Source organism: Phalacrocorax aristotelis, chromosome 1 (assembly GCF_949628215.1).
Source record: "Phalacrocorax aristotelis chromosome 1, bGulAri2.1, whole genome shotgun sequence".
NCBI classification, from domain to species: Eukaryota; Metazoa; Chordata; class Aves; order Suliformes; family Phalacrocoracidae; genus Phalacrocorax; species Phalacrocorax aristotelis.
The window spans coordinates 188,799,568-188,817,011 of NC_134276.1; the positions used below are offsets into that span (position 1 = coordinate 188,799,568).

General features: G+C 40.2%; 1 protein-coding gene across 4 annotated transcripts in view; it reads left to right on the forward strand.

The window, feature by feature from the left end:
- ZNF277 (zinc finger protein 277) overlaps window positions 1-17,444 on the forward strand; it is an 82,585-nt gene that overhangs the window by 64,010 nt on the left and 1,131 nt on the right. Inside the window, exons 12-14 of one of the 4 annotated variants that reach the window (XR_012658586.1) lie at window positions 11-107; window positions 500-579; window positions 1,018-1,210. Coding sequence is in view for 3 of the 4 variants with exons in the window: in XM_075081067.1 (XP_074937168.1) it covers window positions 11-203 (193 nt within the window). In the remaining variant the exon portion in view is untranslated. Of the gene's footprint in view, window positions 1-10; window positions 420-499; window positions 580-1,017; window positions 1,211-17,444 lie in introns of those variants that run through there. The other 3 variants (XM_075081066.1, XM_075081065.1, XM_075081067.1) reach the window with 3 other exon arrangements.

The window sequence follows — 17,444 nt, forward strand, 5'->3', positions numbered from 1 at the left end:
TTGCTTTCAGGTATTATTTTCCTACCTATGAAAATGACACACTCCTATGTACACTGTCGGACAGTGAAGATCTGGTAACTGAAGATCAAAGTGAAGATATCCCTGTTGTAAGTGAAGATATATCCAAACTAAAAGCTCTCAAACAGAGCAGTGTTTTAAATCAGCTCCTATATGAAGAGAACACGAGTCAGGAGAAATGTTGACCTTGAATTACAGTTGCTGACCTTTGAGTGTTTCTTCTGCAAGACAAAAAACCCACATTCTTTCACTAATATTGGAATACAATCTAATTGATAAATGTTATCACTGGGCAAATATTACATTAATGGGAATGCTAAATAAAATTTAAGTGTAAACTTTTTTAGTGTATCTTCCTTTAAATTCTAGCTTTGTTTTAAAATTAAATGCTGAATTTTCTGTTTGGCTGTCTGAATACTTCTAGTATTATTTACAAATAGGATTTTTCTTTTCTTTTCTTTTTTTTTTTTTTTCTGAATAGGTCAGAATCCGAGTTCTATTTTAAGGGCATCTTGTGAAAGGCACGAACAATTGAGACAATGTGTCTTGATATATGAGCCAGTGAGTGAATCTTCTATGTATTGTTGCTGTTAGCATACAGAAGAGTCTGAATTTAATTCTTGGTCTGTTACATAAAGTAAATTTCACTATTTTTAACCTTAGTCCTTTTTCAAAGTGAAAACAGGTCTGTATATCTCTATTATTTGTCATCAGTATATAAGATATATGGTGCCTGTTCTGAAAACTGGCTCAGAAACACCGGTAAAGCCCGTGGATATCTGGCTGCGTGGAAGGCTGCCAATTCAAAGCCTAAAAAAGCATAGGAACAATTGCTATCTCGGTTGCATCAAAGATCCAAGGAATTTAAAGTCAGCTTCTTGTATGGTCATAAACTGAGATGCAAAAGAAATTACATAGGGGATTGCAGACACATAAATCCAAATTAAATCCTTGAAATCTCAACTGTCTATTAAAGTTACCGTATTTCCTTTAATACAGAACTTCAAAGTTCCCAAAGAAACAGAAGGTCTTCAGCCGGTTGAAAAAGCACCTCAGTCTTGATTGGCAAAGAGCATAGGTCCTGCTAGGATAATCCAAACCAGGTATTCCTGCCTCTCTTTCTCCTCTGAAATACCAAGTATTTCCAGAGTTCAGGTTTGGCTTTCCATAATAAATATAACTGCTTTCAAAACTGGCAGCACATTCTTTTTTCTTCTTTAGGTCGCTGTTACAGCACTTGTTCAAAGTATGGGCATCTTGGCGCAGTGCCCTTCTTTGCCTGGAAATATTCAAGGCCATAGCTTTGCCTTTGCACAGCCCTCTTTACCTGAAATAGATTGCTGTCAAGAAGAGTTGTTATTTGTCATTATACAGTGATTGAGAATTATATAGCAGTCCCTGGGAGCAGGGGCTGAAGTTCAAATCTTTACCCATGTTCTGCTAAGCTTCCATATCCAGTGTAATTCACTCTGCAACATATTTGCATCAATTTCTTCTAATTTGCATTGAACTTGCTTTCTCCTGGCACTACCCATCACACACTAGCACCTGTCTTTGATTCCCCTTTCCTATTTTCTCTTGGGCCCAGGTGCTCTGGAGATAAGTTAGAATAACAGGATGCTGAAAATTTACTGAGGAAGACAGATCAACCACTTAACTGCACAATGAAAGAGAGACAGAAACAGTATCTGACTTGTCAAGAGGAATTAGGATAGAAGTGGTTCAGCAGGTGCTGAGGATACAGACAAAAGAGGAGGCAGGTGAAGTCATATGTCTGCATTGGCTTTGATTAAGCTGGTACAAAAATTTAGGAGGAACAATCCCAATATTTTTTAACTAGAACATCTAACCATCTTAAATAAGCTATAGTCTGTACTTCTTGCATTTGTAAATTTCTTAATTTCATGCAGTAATTTCAACGGCTGTTACTGGGTGGAGGGGTCCCCCTTAAGTAATTTTCTTCCCAAGCAATTATTTTCTCCCTAAATCAGAAACTGATTCCAGTCTTTGCTTTTCAGTCAGATTCTTTGCTGAGGTGGGAGTAAGAGTTGATGGGGTTTACAGTAACGATAAGTGTCTTGAGCAATGGAAAAAATCAGCAAGAGAACTATGGCTAAATCAGCAGCACATGAATGTGTTTTATGGCAAGCTCATCTCAGAAGGGCACGTTAAGGGAAAGATAAAATTTTATTGATATATCGTAAAGTGAAATTGCAAAACGTTTCCTAATCATGAAGAATGTGATGCTGAATCACTCAAATCCCTACAAAATTAAATCAAGAATGTTAATATCAGCAACATGGAATGACTGCTGTTCCTGGTTCTAAGAGAAATTTGAAATGGCAATTTATCAGTGTAGAATTAAAATAATGTCTTAAAAGAAAATGTATAAATAACATGGATTTGTTGTCTTTTGTGAGTAAAGAGGAAAAGGTACTTAGGAAAAATTTATCAGCATTGTGTAACTGTTCACTGAAAATACAAGGAACATGAGGAATGAGATTAGGGTTGACCTTGTGATTTCAAATATGAACAGCAAGCAACAAAGGAGGTTTAAACTCTCCATAGATTCATAGAGATAGTTGGGTACGGTTTCTAGAGTAAAAATTTAGCATCTTCATTTAGCATGATGATGCTTATATTGACATTTTGCTGGAGCATGCCGTATTTGTTTGTATAATGGCCACAATTTTCCCTAGGCATTCTTATCCTCTGTCTAAAGCAAAGCCAACATCAGTGTCTGTTTGAAAACTGAAGTTATCTTCTTGTCACTAGTAGGGAACACAGTTATGCCTACATACAGCATAAGGCTCAGCTATTTTATGAGTAAATATGTTCTTCTAACAAAAGAGCATTTTTGGAAGCATTACAACAAAAATGGTGTTGCCATAAGTTGTGGAATGGACAGAGTTGGGGTTGGCAAATGTCCTTGAGAGAGTTGGATCAGGAGAATGAGTGGTACTAACTGGTATGAAAAAAGCTACACTAGTTAAGCCCAACACCCATTTCTTACCATAATATTCCTCTTAGCCTAGATCTTGACTCCTTATACACACTCACTTTGCTTTATCTAAAGCTGTCCCCTTGTTTAGAAGGACCTGGGTAAAAGGAGGAGAAAGGCTTGTGTCCTGGTGACCGGTAATTCCTCCTGCCCTTTTACAAATACCTTAATTATGTCTTTGAGACTCCTCCACGCACAATTTATTCTGACAATTCCGTGCAGACTTAATCTGCCTTAACAAGTTAATGGTCATTGACTTTCATTTAAGATGCTTACTGTTTTCAGTTTCTGTATTACATTCGTCTTGCATGCTGTGAGAGAACTATCAGTGGCTGCTCTTGGCTGGCTAAATGATAACTGATGTGCAAAACACCGAAGTAAGTCTCTGAAAAGTCTCTCCGCTATTGTCATCTCTCATTACCATCGCTGCTTCTGAATTCCAGTTAGATCTCTACTACTGAGTGGGACGTTTGGTATGGTATTTCTCTCTTTCTCCCATTTTACAGAACAGTTGAACTAAGTCTGACACAAGAGACTGAACTGTGAACAGAAGTATGGTCATTTTCTTCCAAGATTACCAGTCTCCATGCTGAAATTCAGGTCTAGGGTGGACACCGGACATAGCTCTTAGCAACATCTACCATCCACTGCCACTGAGCAGCAGCAGTTTCACAGCTTTGCTTATGACTTGGTGCTGTATTAAATGCATTATTTGCGTTTTACTTATACATATACAAAGGCACAAGAGAATCAAAGGTCCCTGGAGAAAAGCTGTATTTCACAGAGGCAACATGAAAAATACTGTGTTTTCCCCAGGAGTTTTTGTTAAGTCATAATGCTTTCTGGGCCTTAGTTACAATAGAATGAGTAAAGTGTCTATGGTCAAGTTGTGCCCTCATCTATCTCTGCCAGGTACATCAAACTTGGTTAAATAACAATTGTCACATGGAACAGGTCATTTGCAACCCCGGCATGAATTACTGCTTGCATGTAATAGTCATTAGAATCAGCTGCTGAAGAAATACTACAGGCAAGAGTGGTTCATGTAAAATTAATTCATTCTCCCCATGAGCACTGAATGTGCTGTTCTCCCCAGTGTTTGGGGTCTTTTTGTATTGGAAATTTTCTGCTGCTAAGTCACATTTAATTTTACTTCTTCCACCAGTGAAAATTTCGGTTGCTTCTTGAATTTGATTTCAGAGCTTTTCCCAGGCTCTTGCTCATGAAGATACAGATAAGGTAACTATTCTAGAAATTACCATGTAACCCCTTAGTTGAACTCACATTTGGTATTTTACATCCCTGATAAATTCACTCTCTCCATAGGAAGAGCGGGGCAATTTAGAATATTTACAACTAAAAATACATCAGTCGTCGTTGCATAAATTTAGATAGAAATAAAAGCATTTTTCTTCCACAAATGTTCCTTGGAACACAGTTCTCTCCATCTGGTTTGCCATCCTGAGACTGAGAAGCTGCCTGTGTGTAGATTACATACGAGCCTAATGTCTAAGCTTCTATTATAATCAATAATCCTAGAGTCAGTCAGCTCACCCTAAAGTAAACACCTAAAACTTTATTCAGTTCCTTGCCCAGAGACATCTGGTATCATCTGAGATGCTTGAAAATATTGTGGTCTCCAGCTGCTGCTCCTGAAGGATGCTGATCTGTCAGAGGTCTTGTGTCAGTTCTGTCAACTAAGTATGAGCATTTCTAATACCATGGAGCATCTCAGATGGCATTGAGGCGTATCTAAGTCAAAGCAGCTAAATCCAGCACCTTTGGCCAGTAGCTAAATATCTCCTTTAGGCTGCAATAACTATAATGGAAACTCAGGCACCTGGGTCACATCTGTTCACCTACATCTGGACTCCTAAATTTAGTTATATTAATTTAGAATTGAATTCTACCCTACTATTATGGAATTCATTTAATCTGAAGGTAGATATCTACATGGATCAGATTATTTGCCTTCTGGAATGGACAACTAGCTTTGGTTGCTACATTGGAAATACCTAAAACCAGTCATTTAGCCTCTGCCTCTATATTCTCACAACAGCTTTGGGGACAGGAGGACAATTGGTTACCTTTTGGCACATGTGGTCACAGGTTAAATTATAATCATGGACCTAAATACAGAAATCACTAAAATGTAGCAAAAATACCGCACAAAACATACGTTATATATGTGTGCTTTCCTGATTCAAGGAATCTCAATTATACTCTGCTGTTGAGTAGATGCATGTTAAACAGGAGTAGTCAAGAAGCTGGACAAGTTCTGCAGATAGGTTGTGATGTCTTTGTTCTTCCTGCCCCTGAACTATTATTGTGTCTGTATTTTTGTCTGGAAAGACCCTCCTGCAACTGAATATGGGTGAAAAAGCTGGTAATAGAAGTCCATAGACCACATTGAGGAATATGGCTAAAGCTTGACTATCCCACACTTACCTTTCTAACCACATACCAGGTTTTTCGATCATATCTCAAGATTTTTTTTTTACTTACAAGCATTTTGGGTCAAGAACTATCTTTTTTCTTTTTTAAAATTTTATTTCAAGCATTTAGCATGCATGGCTTAACTAGGCTGAGACCAGCAGGCACTATTACAATGCAAAGTAATGACATTGTAACGATATCCAAAAAGAAAAGAGATGTGGTTCACAGTGATGAATTTAACCTGGCTCTTGACATAAATTATAACAGTCTTTGTACCAACTCATCACAGAGGAAGGCATTAGATAGCACTTAAAATGGCATGTATCCCCTCGGGGCGCCTTTGCAAAGGAAAGTTTGTAGCTCTGCACGAAACTAGGACTGAAAAGACCCCAGCGAAATGTGTCCCTTCCTCTGGTAGCTCATACCTTTCAGAACCAGCATAAACCAGGAAACCAAAACACCACAAGGACTTACGTGTGAGTTCAAACTAGAGGGGCTGCTGCTAAGTGTGGAACCTAAGCCAGGTATTAGTCATTGCTAATTATTATTTTAAAATCTACAGGCTGGTGGTTGTTTTCACAAATCATGTATCTGACTATATTGCAAAGAAAGGACAAGGAGTACAAGGAGCCTTAGCACATCACAGGAAGGAAAAGCGTATTCCTCTTTATCTGCACTTACTGCTCCAGCGTGCCCACGCGCAGTCAGACTCGTACCACTCCTGCGGTGTTTCTTTCGCGGGTGTACCAGCTGGTACCATTACTCAGATAAGAGGTGTTCCAGAAACCCCTGCTCTTCCCGTTAGCACTATGAGGAGCCCGGGAAGTGTCAGTGGCAGCTCTCTAGTATTACTGCTAAGCACCTGAGCAGTGGTAAGCTGCAAATGTGATTCTTTAGCATAAACAAATGCTTCAAAATTTCAAACTCTGAGTGGGTCATGCAGTGCATTTTTGCATCGCATCACATCACATCACAGGAGGATGTCATGAAATCCCTCAGAATAATTACAGGCAGTCTTTTAGCATCACCTCCAGCCACAGCTTCACTGAGTGTTAGACTTATTTTTTATTTCTGTGTTCTCTGGAAATACCAGAACAATATAAAAATAAATAATGCAGGAATTGCTGATTGCTCATTAGAGTCTGTCTTTGTAAGCTGCTTGCCACAGCTTTGCAGGACTGAGCGCTGCTTTAACATTTAGGTGATTTTTGCTTTAAACTTCCACTGTATTGTGGTCGGTTTGTTACTTTCTAATGTGTACCTGTCTTCACACCATTTACAGAAATATTGCTGTGAATCTTCACAAATATTTGACCTATTTTAATAAACTGCCTGATATTTTTGTTTGAATCTAGATGAAGTAAAGAGCAAATAAGCAAGGATGGAAGTTAGCATTTGTGAAGAAGGATCATGAATGTGTGACAATGCTGGCCTCCTGTATTTTTACAGTCAATGGCTTACCATACATCCTTTGACAAATATTGTTACTTCCCTGTGTCTCAGTTTCCTAAACAGCAAGGTTGTGATTATATGGTAGTAACTATGAGGGAAAAAAGGCACATATAAGATAGGATTCCCATATATGCATGCAGCTTATCTGCATTAGTCAAATTTTCACATTTAAAATATTTAGTTTAAAAGGTGACTAGATCACAGTCAAAATGGTTATTCATTCAAGAAGAAGGAACTTAATTTTTGGCATACATTCCCGTAAGGAAACAGAAGTTAAACATTTTGAAAATGACATCTTTTAAAACTAAGGGTTAACTTCTGAAACAGATTTTCAGAATATGTCTGATTTGCCCTCGAGGTTTTTAACTAGAGAATTAATATTATGTAAGAGATCCCGTGCCTTCAGTCACATTACAGATCTTCCAAGTGTTCCATTGCATACTAAGGAAGACTAATTTTCTGTAAGAAAAAAATCGCTGCATAATGTGGGGTAGCCATGGTTCACACTGCTTAGAGAAGATGTTCCTGTTACAAACCCGTGAGTTTGCTGAGATTAAAAAAAAAAAAAAAAAAAAATATTATTCATCCTTTAATGAATTTAATTGTTCGTTTGCTTTGTAAACAGTCTCCATGTAAAATCCTAGCTCACTAAGAACTTTTCATGTGCAGGTTTAATATTTTCCTCATAAAGTACATACGTATGAGGTAGGTAAGATTTCTCAGGATTCTGTTAAGCTTCTCTTATTGTAGGTACCTTGCCTTTGCTTCAGCATAGGAAAGTTTTTGATTAAGAGAGGACTTTTTTTCTCTACTGTAGCTGATACTTGGATGAAAATCTCTTCTCAAAGGTACTGCAATGAGACCTTTGTTCACATTCTCATCTTAACCAGAAGCCTGAGTTTTCTAACTTGCATTGAGCCACTCAGCCAAACAGGCTACATTTCAGGTAAACGATCTGTGAAAGGACAGATCATTTAGTAAGGCTGATACTGTTTCTGTAGACATAAAGTATGACCAAAAAATGTTAATGCCAGACCCTTATTTTACTTCTCTTTTTTTTGGACAGAAAGCAATGGGGATCCATTAAAGAATCTTTAATAAAAGAACCCCTGATATCCTCTGTATGACCGCTGTCGCATTGGGGCTGGAAAAAATCTTTTGGAGGTTTTCACCAGATGACTGCTTACACCTGCAGCAGTCCCGCAGTGCTCTCAGTGACCCCTCATCCTTTAAGCACACTAGGGAGGCAGGTGAAAGCAGCACCTCCAGCTCTCAGCAGGATGCTGGGATCTGTGCTGCAATAGAACAGCATGGACCATCTCCCCATTGATGTTGGACCATCCCCAGTGACCTTTAAAGATCAAGGAGATGGATTTCCTGCTGCTTCCTACCAGATTCTGGTGCCACTGGGAAAATTATCTAATTGCCCTGAATGACTGGTTTGAAACCAGTTAGAGAGAATTCCAATCCACTTCTAAAATGAATGTCAGCATCCTGCCGAGCAAGGATTTTCTGCTATTTAGTTTTGTTTCCATCCAAAAAAAACAATTCCTTAATGTGTTTGACAGTGTTTCTCCACTAAATTTCTTTGGGGTTTTGCACTGATTAATAATAGTACAGTCAAAGACTCTGGCCTGTCTTGTTCCCACTGGTTTATTCCTCATCTCTGCCCCTGCCACCATCCCTCATGGTGTACCCAGTCACCTCCCACTCCTCGGTCAGGTCTACCTCGCAGGCTCAGAGGAGTCAGCCATAGCATAAGCTCAGACTCTGGTTCTTCTCCCACGGGATGACAAAGTCCAGTAAGACTCTAGCAGCAGCCGAAAGCTGACCTGAAAAGAAATCAAGGGATTTGGGACCAAGAGAAGTGAGTCTATAAAACTGATGACCAAAGTGCTAGAAAATTGGATAATAAGCTATGCAGAAATCACAGGAGGGTCGGTGGACTCTCTTGGAACATCGAGTGGGTATGTACACTGACTTCCAGAGTGACAGCAATGGCTGGAAGGAAAAAAATTAAGAAAGATGACAAGACTACTAACAAACATTTTCTATTAGAATAAAAATATGAATCTCAAAATATCAGGGCAACATTGGCCAAAATCAGCTGAGAAAACGAAAACATCCAACTGTGACCTAAGTGGAAGTGGCAGTTGCAGATGAAGCCACATATCTGAGTGAGGTATCAGTGTATCATCTGGAAGCTAGACTAAATATTATTTCAAGTAGCTAAGGGTTTAACAGAGCTTAGAGCACATGCAGGGTGTCTCCCATGCAGGCTTAGGGCTTTGCAGAGGCAGGGGAAGGTAGAAAGTCCTGTTAAATATTGTTGGTGGGCTCTGGTCATGAAGTAAAAGGCAAGAACACGTTTTCTGCAGGTACATGGGATGATCTATGGAAAAATCAGTAGTTATGGGATCATGCAAAAGGGCTCTTAAATAATGGTAAACTATGTACTAATTTCTTGGACATAACAATATTTGCGCATAATATAAACAGATGACTGGTGTCATCTGTTGTGCAGGCTGTGAATTAAAGTTCTGGTGGGTACAAAATAGTAAAGGGAATCTGGATTTTTGTCTAATTTCAAAGAAACAGTATTTCTTCCCTTTAGTTACAGAGTTTTTAAGTCTGCCTGTGAGAAGGCTATATCCATCCAAAAGTTTTGATCCTTTCCTCCAGGTGTTTAGAGAGGTCACTGCTTGCTCTTCTATTTCATAGCATGTTTAACTCCTTGCCCCTCCAAATTTAGATAGCAATTGAAATGGTCTTAGCTTAGACACATGGTGATAAGGCAGCCATCTGTTTAAAAAGTATTCCGGTAAATCTCATTTTCAGTCATTGACTTAAAATACCCTTTAGCTTTAGCTCCTTTCATTCTATTAATTTGTTTTATTAATGATTTTTAATTTACAATATTTTTATCTCACTTTACGTGGAAAATAGGAAGCTTAGAGTCTGTAAGCCGAAATTAGAGAAAAGGCAGTAACCATGTAATGGTGGTACATCTTAAGATGCAGGATTTCCAAAAATGTCAAAGGCATGCCACTAAATGCATTTCTCCTACCCTTGCCCCACCCCAAATAATCAGAAATCTTGCAAAAATCTGAAATGACTTATTTTTTTAAATTATTTTCTGAAATTAAGCTTAATTTTTCAGGAATGACATTGAGAATACTTAGCGCACAGAAAGTATTAGAAGGTGTATTGACAAAGTAGGTGTAACCTGTTTACACTTGAATACTGAGGAACAGACAGAAGAACAGATGTAGAACTACAATGCCCTAATGACCCCTTCCTAGAGGTTTTCCTTCCCCTTCTACCCTGCGATGAATCCTGATGTCTCAAACCTCCTGTAAGGTTTTGAGCATACTTGGTTCCTCCTGATTTCAGTGGGAGTTGCCAGGAGCAGGCAGCTTACAGATTCAGTCACCAGAGGAATTCACTCTGTTGCTGACTGCTGCAACCAGTAACTGCACTTGTTTTTATGACAGAGCCTCGTAAGTGCTTGCAAAGACAGTGAGGAAGGAAAAGACGCCTCTTCATGTTCTCCCCTCCCTTCTCCAGCATCTGGGTGACACCACTTCTCCCATCCTCCAGCTGTCCTGCAGCCAACTGCCCTTTAATCTCATGGCAACTTGCCCTTGGTGAAATTCTCCTTCTCCAATAGCGTTGGAAGATTATGGCCTCCCCATCGTCTAAGGAGAGCCAGAAGAGCGAGAACCCCTCCTGATGACTCCTTCCAAGAGCATATTGTTTATATTCACCTTTCTCCTCTTCGTGGCAGAGCAAGGAATTTTTTCCCTGGTTTAGCAGGACACTTAGGGGGTTGCAGGCAGATAGATGCTTCACTGTCAGGCCCCAGTTTCCTTAATCCCTCCTCCCCGTGAGGGCAATAGCTAATATGCCAGCTAAAAACACAACGAGAGCACTACTTACTGAATTTCCTTTGCCCATAGCCTGAAGTTCCTACATGTGCACAGATTAATTTTCAATGAAATCTCTGTATTTCTTGGCTAAATCCAAGTAAGGACTTGGGTGCTCCAAAACTGAGTTAAGTATATTGGTCCCAATGCCCATGACTGACTTCCCCCTGCCCCCCCCAGTCACTGCTTGTCTGTGGATTTTACACTGTTCTCCAAAGCAGGGATTGCCCCTCCGGGCTGACCACCCTCAGCACGGAGCTGTAGACCTGTGCTTGTTCTGAAGTATCTGAGTCTGCCTGTGCAGAAGATACTTGAAACCGTTTCAAGCGGAGGAAGAGACAGGACCAGATCCCCACTCGTGCGCAGCTGTACTAACTAGGCTCTTACATGGCAATTCCACCCACAGCATGAAAGAAAGCAGGGAACACCTTTCAGTAATTAAAAACTAGATGAAAACAACCTCCAGGAGAGGCTGTGGGCTGAATATCTTACCTAGAAGAAATTTCTGCAGCCTTCATTCAGGCAATTACATGCTAGCAACCAAAGGGCTTTTGGACACAAACTTCCTCGTCCTTTTCTGCTGGCTCCCGGATTCCGATGCTGACTGGTCTGTGCTTCATTTTAGGATGCTTGTCCCCCTGGACTAGAGAAGGAACACAAGTACCAACTCAGGGCTCTGTATTTTATGGCAAGGGCAGGTACATAAGAGTTGATACACAGTGTCTGAGCTGCTCCTAAAGGCACCAGCAGTTCCTACGCATGCACACAGCCAGGTCCTGAGCAGAAGAAGGGTACATCAGCGTGGAGAAGCTGCAGCACCAAGCAATGACCAGAGCTGACTTGCTTTAGCACTAGCTCGGTTATGGCACTACGCTGCTCCGGTGTGATAATGAGCCACAATCTGGGGCTCGAGGCAGCTCTCTCGTGTCAGTGCTGTTTAACTTCCTCAAGTCTTGCAGGTAATTGCTACAGAAGTAAAAAGCACACGTGCCGTAACAACTGCCACAAGTTTGCCATTATTTGATTAACAGACTGCAGAGGTCTCTCCTGTCCTTTCCTACACAGTGTTTCTGTTCCTGTTTGAAATTGGTTTTGTCACTGGTGACAGATTGCGAACTACTTTACCTTTAGAAAGTTGACCGCTTTAGGCTCTGCATCCATTACTGTCATTTAACAATTTGGAAAAAATGTAGAAACAACTGCTGCTTCCACATAGCGTGCTACAAACTTCCTACGGAAAAATCAGATGTGATGTTTTGACAGCGAACATTGCTTAGTGTGCAAGGCTTCTGAAATTAGCCACTTAATATGCTGGAGTCAGTGGACAAACTACGAATAGCTGCAAGCGTTCTCAAAACGTTGCATAATTTAGGTTCACAAATTCACTTTCACTAATCTTTAGAATAAAAATGAGTTTGTGTCCTTTGGGGAGAAAAAAAAGCTATACCTGAGATAACAGGCAAAACCTCCATTGTTGAAGTGGAAAGACTGAAGTGTGGCACCTTCCTGGGATTACACAGGAATAGCACAGAGCAGGAATATTCAAGCCTATTTTTTCAGGAGGCATAGACCCCTCAGGAGCTTGTGGCACATAGAGAGTCACACATGCAGGATACGAATTTGCTTTTCTTGGTCACTTTGGAAGCTGCCCCTGGAGCACCTGGTTGGAAACCACAGATTTAAGACTTCCAGAAGAAAGGAAGGGACTAAGTGTGTCCCACTTTCTGGTTAGAGGAAGTTGGCAGGCTTTATGAAAAGATATGTTCTGTCACGTAAAAGTTATGTATAGAGTACAAGAGGTAGGCTGACCTGAAAGGACAGAAAGGGCTGTGGGGCTCAAAGCCCCTGTGCTTCATCTTATCATTCCTGCTGCATGGCCTTTTTGTTTTTTAATGAAGTAAACATTCATAGAGATTGCCAATATGTGTCACTGGACTCAGACCATTCCTCAAGCAGTTCAGTCCAGTAATATTAAAGAAGAGCTCAAGTGATTTTGAATCACTGAAACACCTGATGATCTTTTATTCATTATCTTCTGCCATTATTGATTGTATCTTTTGCTCACAGGGAGTTCAATTGAATTCAGGAGCTGAAAGTTTGTACCATCTGACAGTTGGTCTGGAGGCATCTTCTGGCCTCTAGGAGATTAATTTCAGAACCTTAATCACTATGAACATTTGCTGGTTTTCATTTGGAAGGTAAGATGTGGAATCTGAGCTGTGCCCTACCCCGGTGGTTTCTTCAGGCACCAAGTGCAGAGAGATGATGTAGGTGTTCATCACAAGTGCAGGCTTTTGGGGGGGGAGACATTTCGAGCTTGTGCCATCAGCCAAGCTGCTTTTAGTGTCAAGTATTTTTACATTTTGTAATTAAAGCACAAAAGAGTGCTTTTAACAAATATTTTTATTTTTTACTCAGATTAGTAAGTCAAGCACATGTGTTATTATCTGCTGGTAGTTCTTTTCTTTCAGCAGCCTCAAGGATCACTCATCTCATTTTTGTGAGGACATGTCAGACAGTCTCTCTCCAACTTACTTGAGCATAATACAATTTAATGCAGGTCATGCAATCTAAGAAGTGCATACAGGGCTGAACAGCTGCATTTGCTGTTCTGCCTAACACTGACAGGGTCTCTTAAGATAAGGGAATTGAAAATTTCTTATGATAATTGTGCCTTTTTGTTAGCATGGCAGTTTATTCCAGTTTCAGAAGCTTGCCACCCACAGCTTCTGTATTAACACTTGGGGTTTCATAGTGAAAGGAGTGGGAGAAAATAAGAAGGCATAAATGCAGTTGCATTAGATAAAACTGCCAGTAGAAGGCCAAAAGCAGTCTAACACAATGTTATAGAGTAACACTGTTGTCTTTGCAAGCCAATTTACAGAGAAATGCTGAAATGGAGTTCCTGGTCCAGTGTAGTGTTTTAATTTATCAATATGACTTTCCTTCCTGCACTGAGGCAATTTGGCAAACTTGTTTTCTTACAGAGCAAATTTTGAGAGTTTCAAAAATACTAAATCTATTTATCGGTCTAATCTATTGATATCTTTCTAAAGAGTCTTTTGGTATAAATGGTGTTCAGCTGTCTCTTTTAATTCAAAGAGGCTTATCCTATCATAATCAGGTTTTCCATATGTACAACTTGGCAAGTATTTTATATTAAGGGATAAATTAACCAACAAGCATAAAGAGAAAGTAATAAGTTCTCTAGAGAGCCCACTGACTGTATCTCAAGTGTTGGAAAAGAAGATTAATGATAGCCTTCTTTTCTACACTTGAAGGTGAAAAATCTGAATTTATTTATAGGACTGTTTGTTTATGAAGAAAGAAGTACTGGGGAAAGACTACATTAAAAATTATTTATTTCTATTTGTTTCTGCATATTAACTTCTCAATATTTTTTTCTTTTGCAAGCGTCCCATGACTCCATGTCAATGTTCTTCATCCCACACTGATAACCACCCCTGTAGGCTGAAGAGTTCTGTTGTAGGTGCCATGTCCTTAAGGAAGAGAGAGGATCCCTGGAAACCAGAGCCCAAAAGGGCCCTGTGTGTATGAGCAGTGATTGCCCAGATTCCCTGTTTCGGGTACAGAAAGATGTAAGTCAGATGCAGGTGTTAAAAACTAGATAGAAAATCTGCATTTGCATCCTAAATCCTTGGTTTAGGGGTTATTTTCTTGGACTAGGTAGGATGACTGTTTAATGATTCAGCAGGCTGTCATTAAAAATACTTGGAAGTCTTGATGCTACATTAGCCAATACAAACAACATTATTACATTCTTGCTACTGCTTCCCTGTCCTTCTCCCCTGTCGCATCTTAATGCTATTTAGGTCCTGGTCTCTAAGCATCAGGAATACATCCATATGTATTTGCAGAGTGCCAAAATATCACGAGTACCTTTTCTGCATTGACTTAGGTTCTGCCATAATATAAAAAATGAATGATAATATTAGCTCCCAGCTCCTTCTTTCAAGCGCTGGGTAGGTCCATTCTCTCATCCTCCATGGGGAGTTATCATCAATTTTTAATTAGGCTCAGCTACGTCACTGCAGGATTCTATACAGTTTTCCAGCTGGCATATGATACTTTCTTAATATTCTCTGAAACAGCATCTTTCTCTCCCTGAAGTATTTCATTAATGTCTTACCCTCACTTTTTCTAGGATAGCCCAGTTCTACACTTTTATGTTTACAGAAGTTGTTGGATTCACTCAGAGTAGGGACTCAAAGGATAGTGTAATTGCAGTGTAAAGGTCTAACCATGACATACTGAAGTCTTAAAATTGGTAAAAATTCTAGTGCAAACCTATGCCCTTGTAAGGACAGTTGTTCTCCAGAATTACCTGGAAGTCATTTAGGCACTTGCTGTTAATCGAACAGGGAGCTAGCACCACTTTCCTCACAGTTTCCAGCACTCACGCTTGGGTGAACCTGGGCTGTGCTAGTTGTGATAAGGAAAGGCATTTTTAAGAACTACACTGCATTTTTTGGGATCCTTGATTGAAACATGCTAAAATACTCAAATATAGCGGTAGTAAAGCAATATATACCATAGGTATATGGTCCCACTTTGGGCAAGGGGGAAAGGTACTGTGCACTATCATGCAAGAGTCCCAGGCAAACCTTACAGGATCAGCGGCACCTGGATGCGATTTTTGCAGCAATTGTCTTTAGGATATTATACTGAAAACCTTTTTCTATTTCCAACAGACATTCATTTGCATTCATACAGGACAGCTTTGCTGTTGCTACGAACTGGATGCTGAATAGTATCTTCCTTTTCCAAATAGAGGTATTGCTCAACAGGAGCAAAGGAATTTGCATGCAAACCCATAGTTACCCAGCGGGAATGAGGCATTATTTCGTACTATCTCTCCACAATTTTGACTTCAGTGAAACACAGAAGGTCTTATATATAACTCCCATTATCTGTGCAGGGAAAGTCTTTGCTGCTTTCCAATAATTGTGCTATTCTGCTAGGTGAGCTGTGAAAACATGGCTGTATTTGTAGGCTTCTTAGACAAGCATTTTCTCTGACTCGCCCCGGATCTGCTTTGAGATTAATTTGGAAACATTTCCAACTCGAAACTAATGAGGGTACATGTCTCTGGCATGAGGCAATTCTGTAGAGAAACACCACATAAGAGCTATAGGGTATGGCGCTATGCCTTGCAGACATCCCTCAAGCTGTGCCAACTTCTGCATGGTACCTGCATATTACAAAGATCGTACATATTATAACTCAGGAGTTAAAGACATTTCCATGTTAGTGAGGGGACAAGGCAAAGTCTACTGTATGTTTGTGCCAGCTAAACAATCTCGCTTTAATTCTTTGTTCACAGTAAGATGGTGTGCTAGGGCCATTCCAAAAATAACCCTCTGCTCTCACTGCCTGCGGACAGGGAGGCAGAGGTTAAACCGTAACTCGCCAAGTCCTTTTTAAAAATCAGTCATATACTAATCCCTTTGAGCAGCTTGCTGTGGTTGGAGACACAGTCATTAATACACAGACATGAGAAAATACCCTGACATCTGCCCAGGGCTGCACTCAAAAGTTCATGTACAACAGCAGGGCTCAGTTAAATGCTCGATTACTGTGAATACCCTGAAAATCTGGCATTTCCAGCGATCAGACATGCAAGTTAGGTGCACCACACAGCCTTTTGCAGACCACTGTTTTGCAAATCAGGCTCTGCAAGGCCAGAAGCAAGTCAGGAAAACAAGTGAGGCAAGGGGTAGTGTGGATGACTGCTTGTGAAACCCTTCTGTTGGAAACAGGCTCTGCGCCAGCTTTTCCTTTTCTGTGATAGTTTCCTTTCAGGTTTGGGTCCACTGCCTACCTCTGCCTCTTTTAAAGATATTTTTCCTTTGAACATTGCGTTCTTGCTTCACAGGGAAGCAGAGCCATGGGAGCATCAGCAAAAAAACCATTTGTAGCTCCAGCATCCAGATTTCTGACCTGTCACTTCATTTGCTTTGGGCTCCATGCACATATTCAAACCTTTACAAGCCCAGTCATTGCTGGCAGAAGTGGGTTTGCCAGTTCCCAGTTTCTCTGAGCGCTAGAGGTATTATTAGGGCATCATCTACTTCTGCAAGGGAAGAAAATTACTTGGAAACCTATGTAGCAATTGCAACCTAATTTCCTTAGAAAGATGGAGAAGCTTTTTTTTTTTTTTTGTCCCTCAAAAAAATAGGATGTCAGCTTGATAATGCCTAAGAAACATCTGAAACTCTTGCTGGGCTGGTTGAAATACATAAGTCTAAACTAGATTCTCTGCAGGCAGTTACAGAAACTTGAATCTGGAATATTGATCAATGAAGAAACGTGGTTGTTGAAAAAACATGGTGATGTATAGCTGTGTTTCACAGCCTAACCTTGCCCGTGCACGCTTCAGATCACAGGCCAGAGCAGGTAAGTGCCTGCATTAGTGTTAGAGGGAGGCACATTTTTCAAATTGAACATAATTAATCTTTTTTCTGCAACCCACATGGCCCATTTGGAGGGCTATGACATGTCTTAGGCTATACATCCACACTCGGAAAAGAAAAGGGAATCAAAACCTTTCCCAAGCCAAATCCCTCTCTGGAGTGCATCAGACCATCACA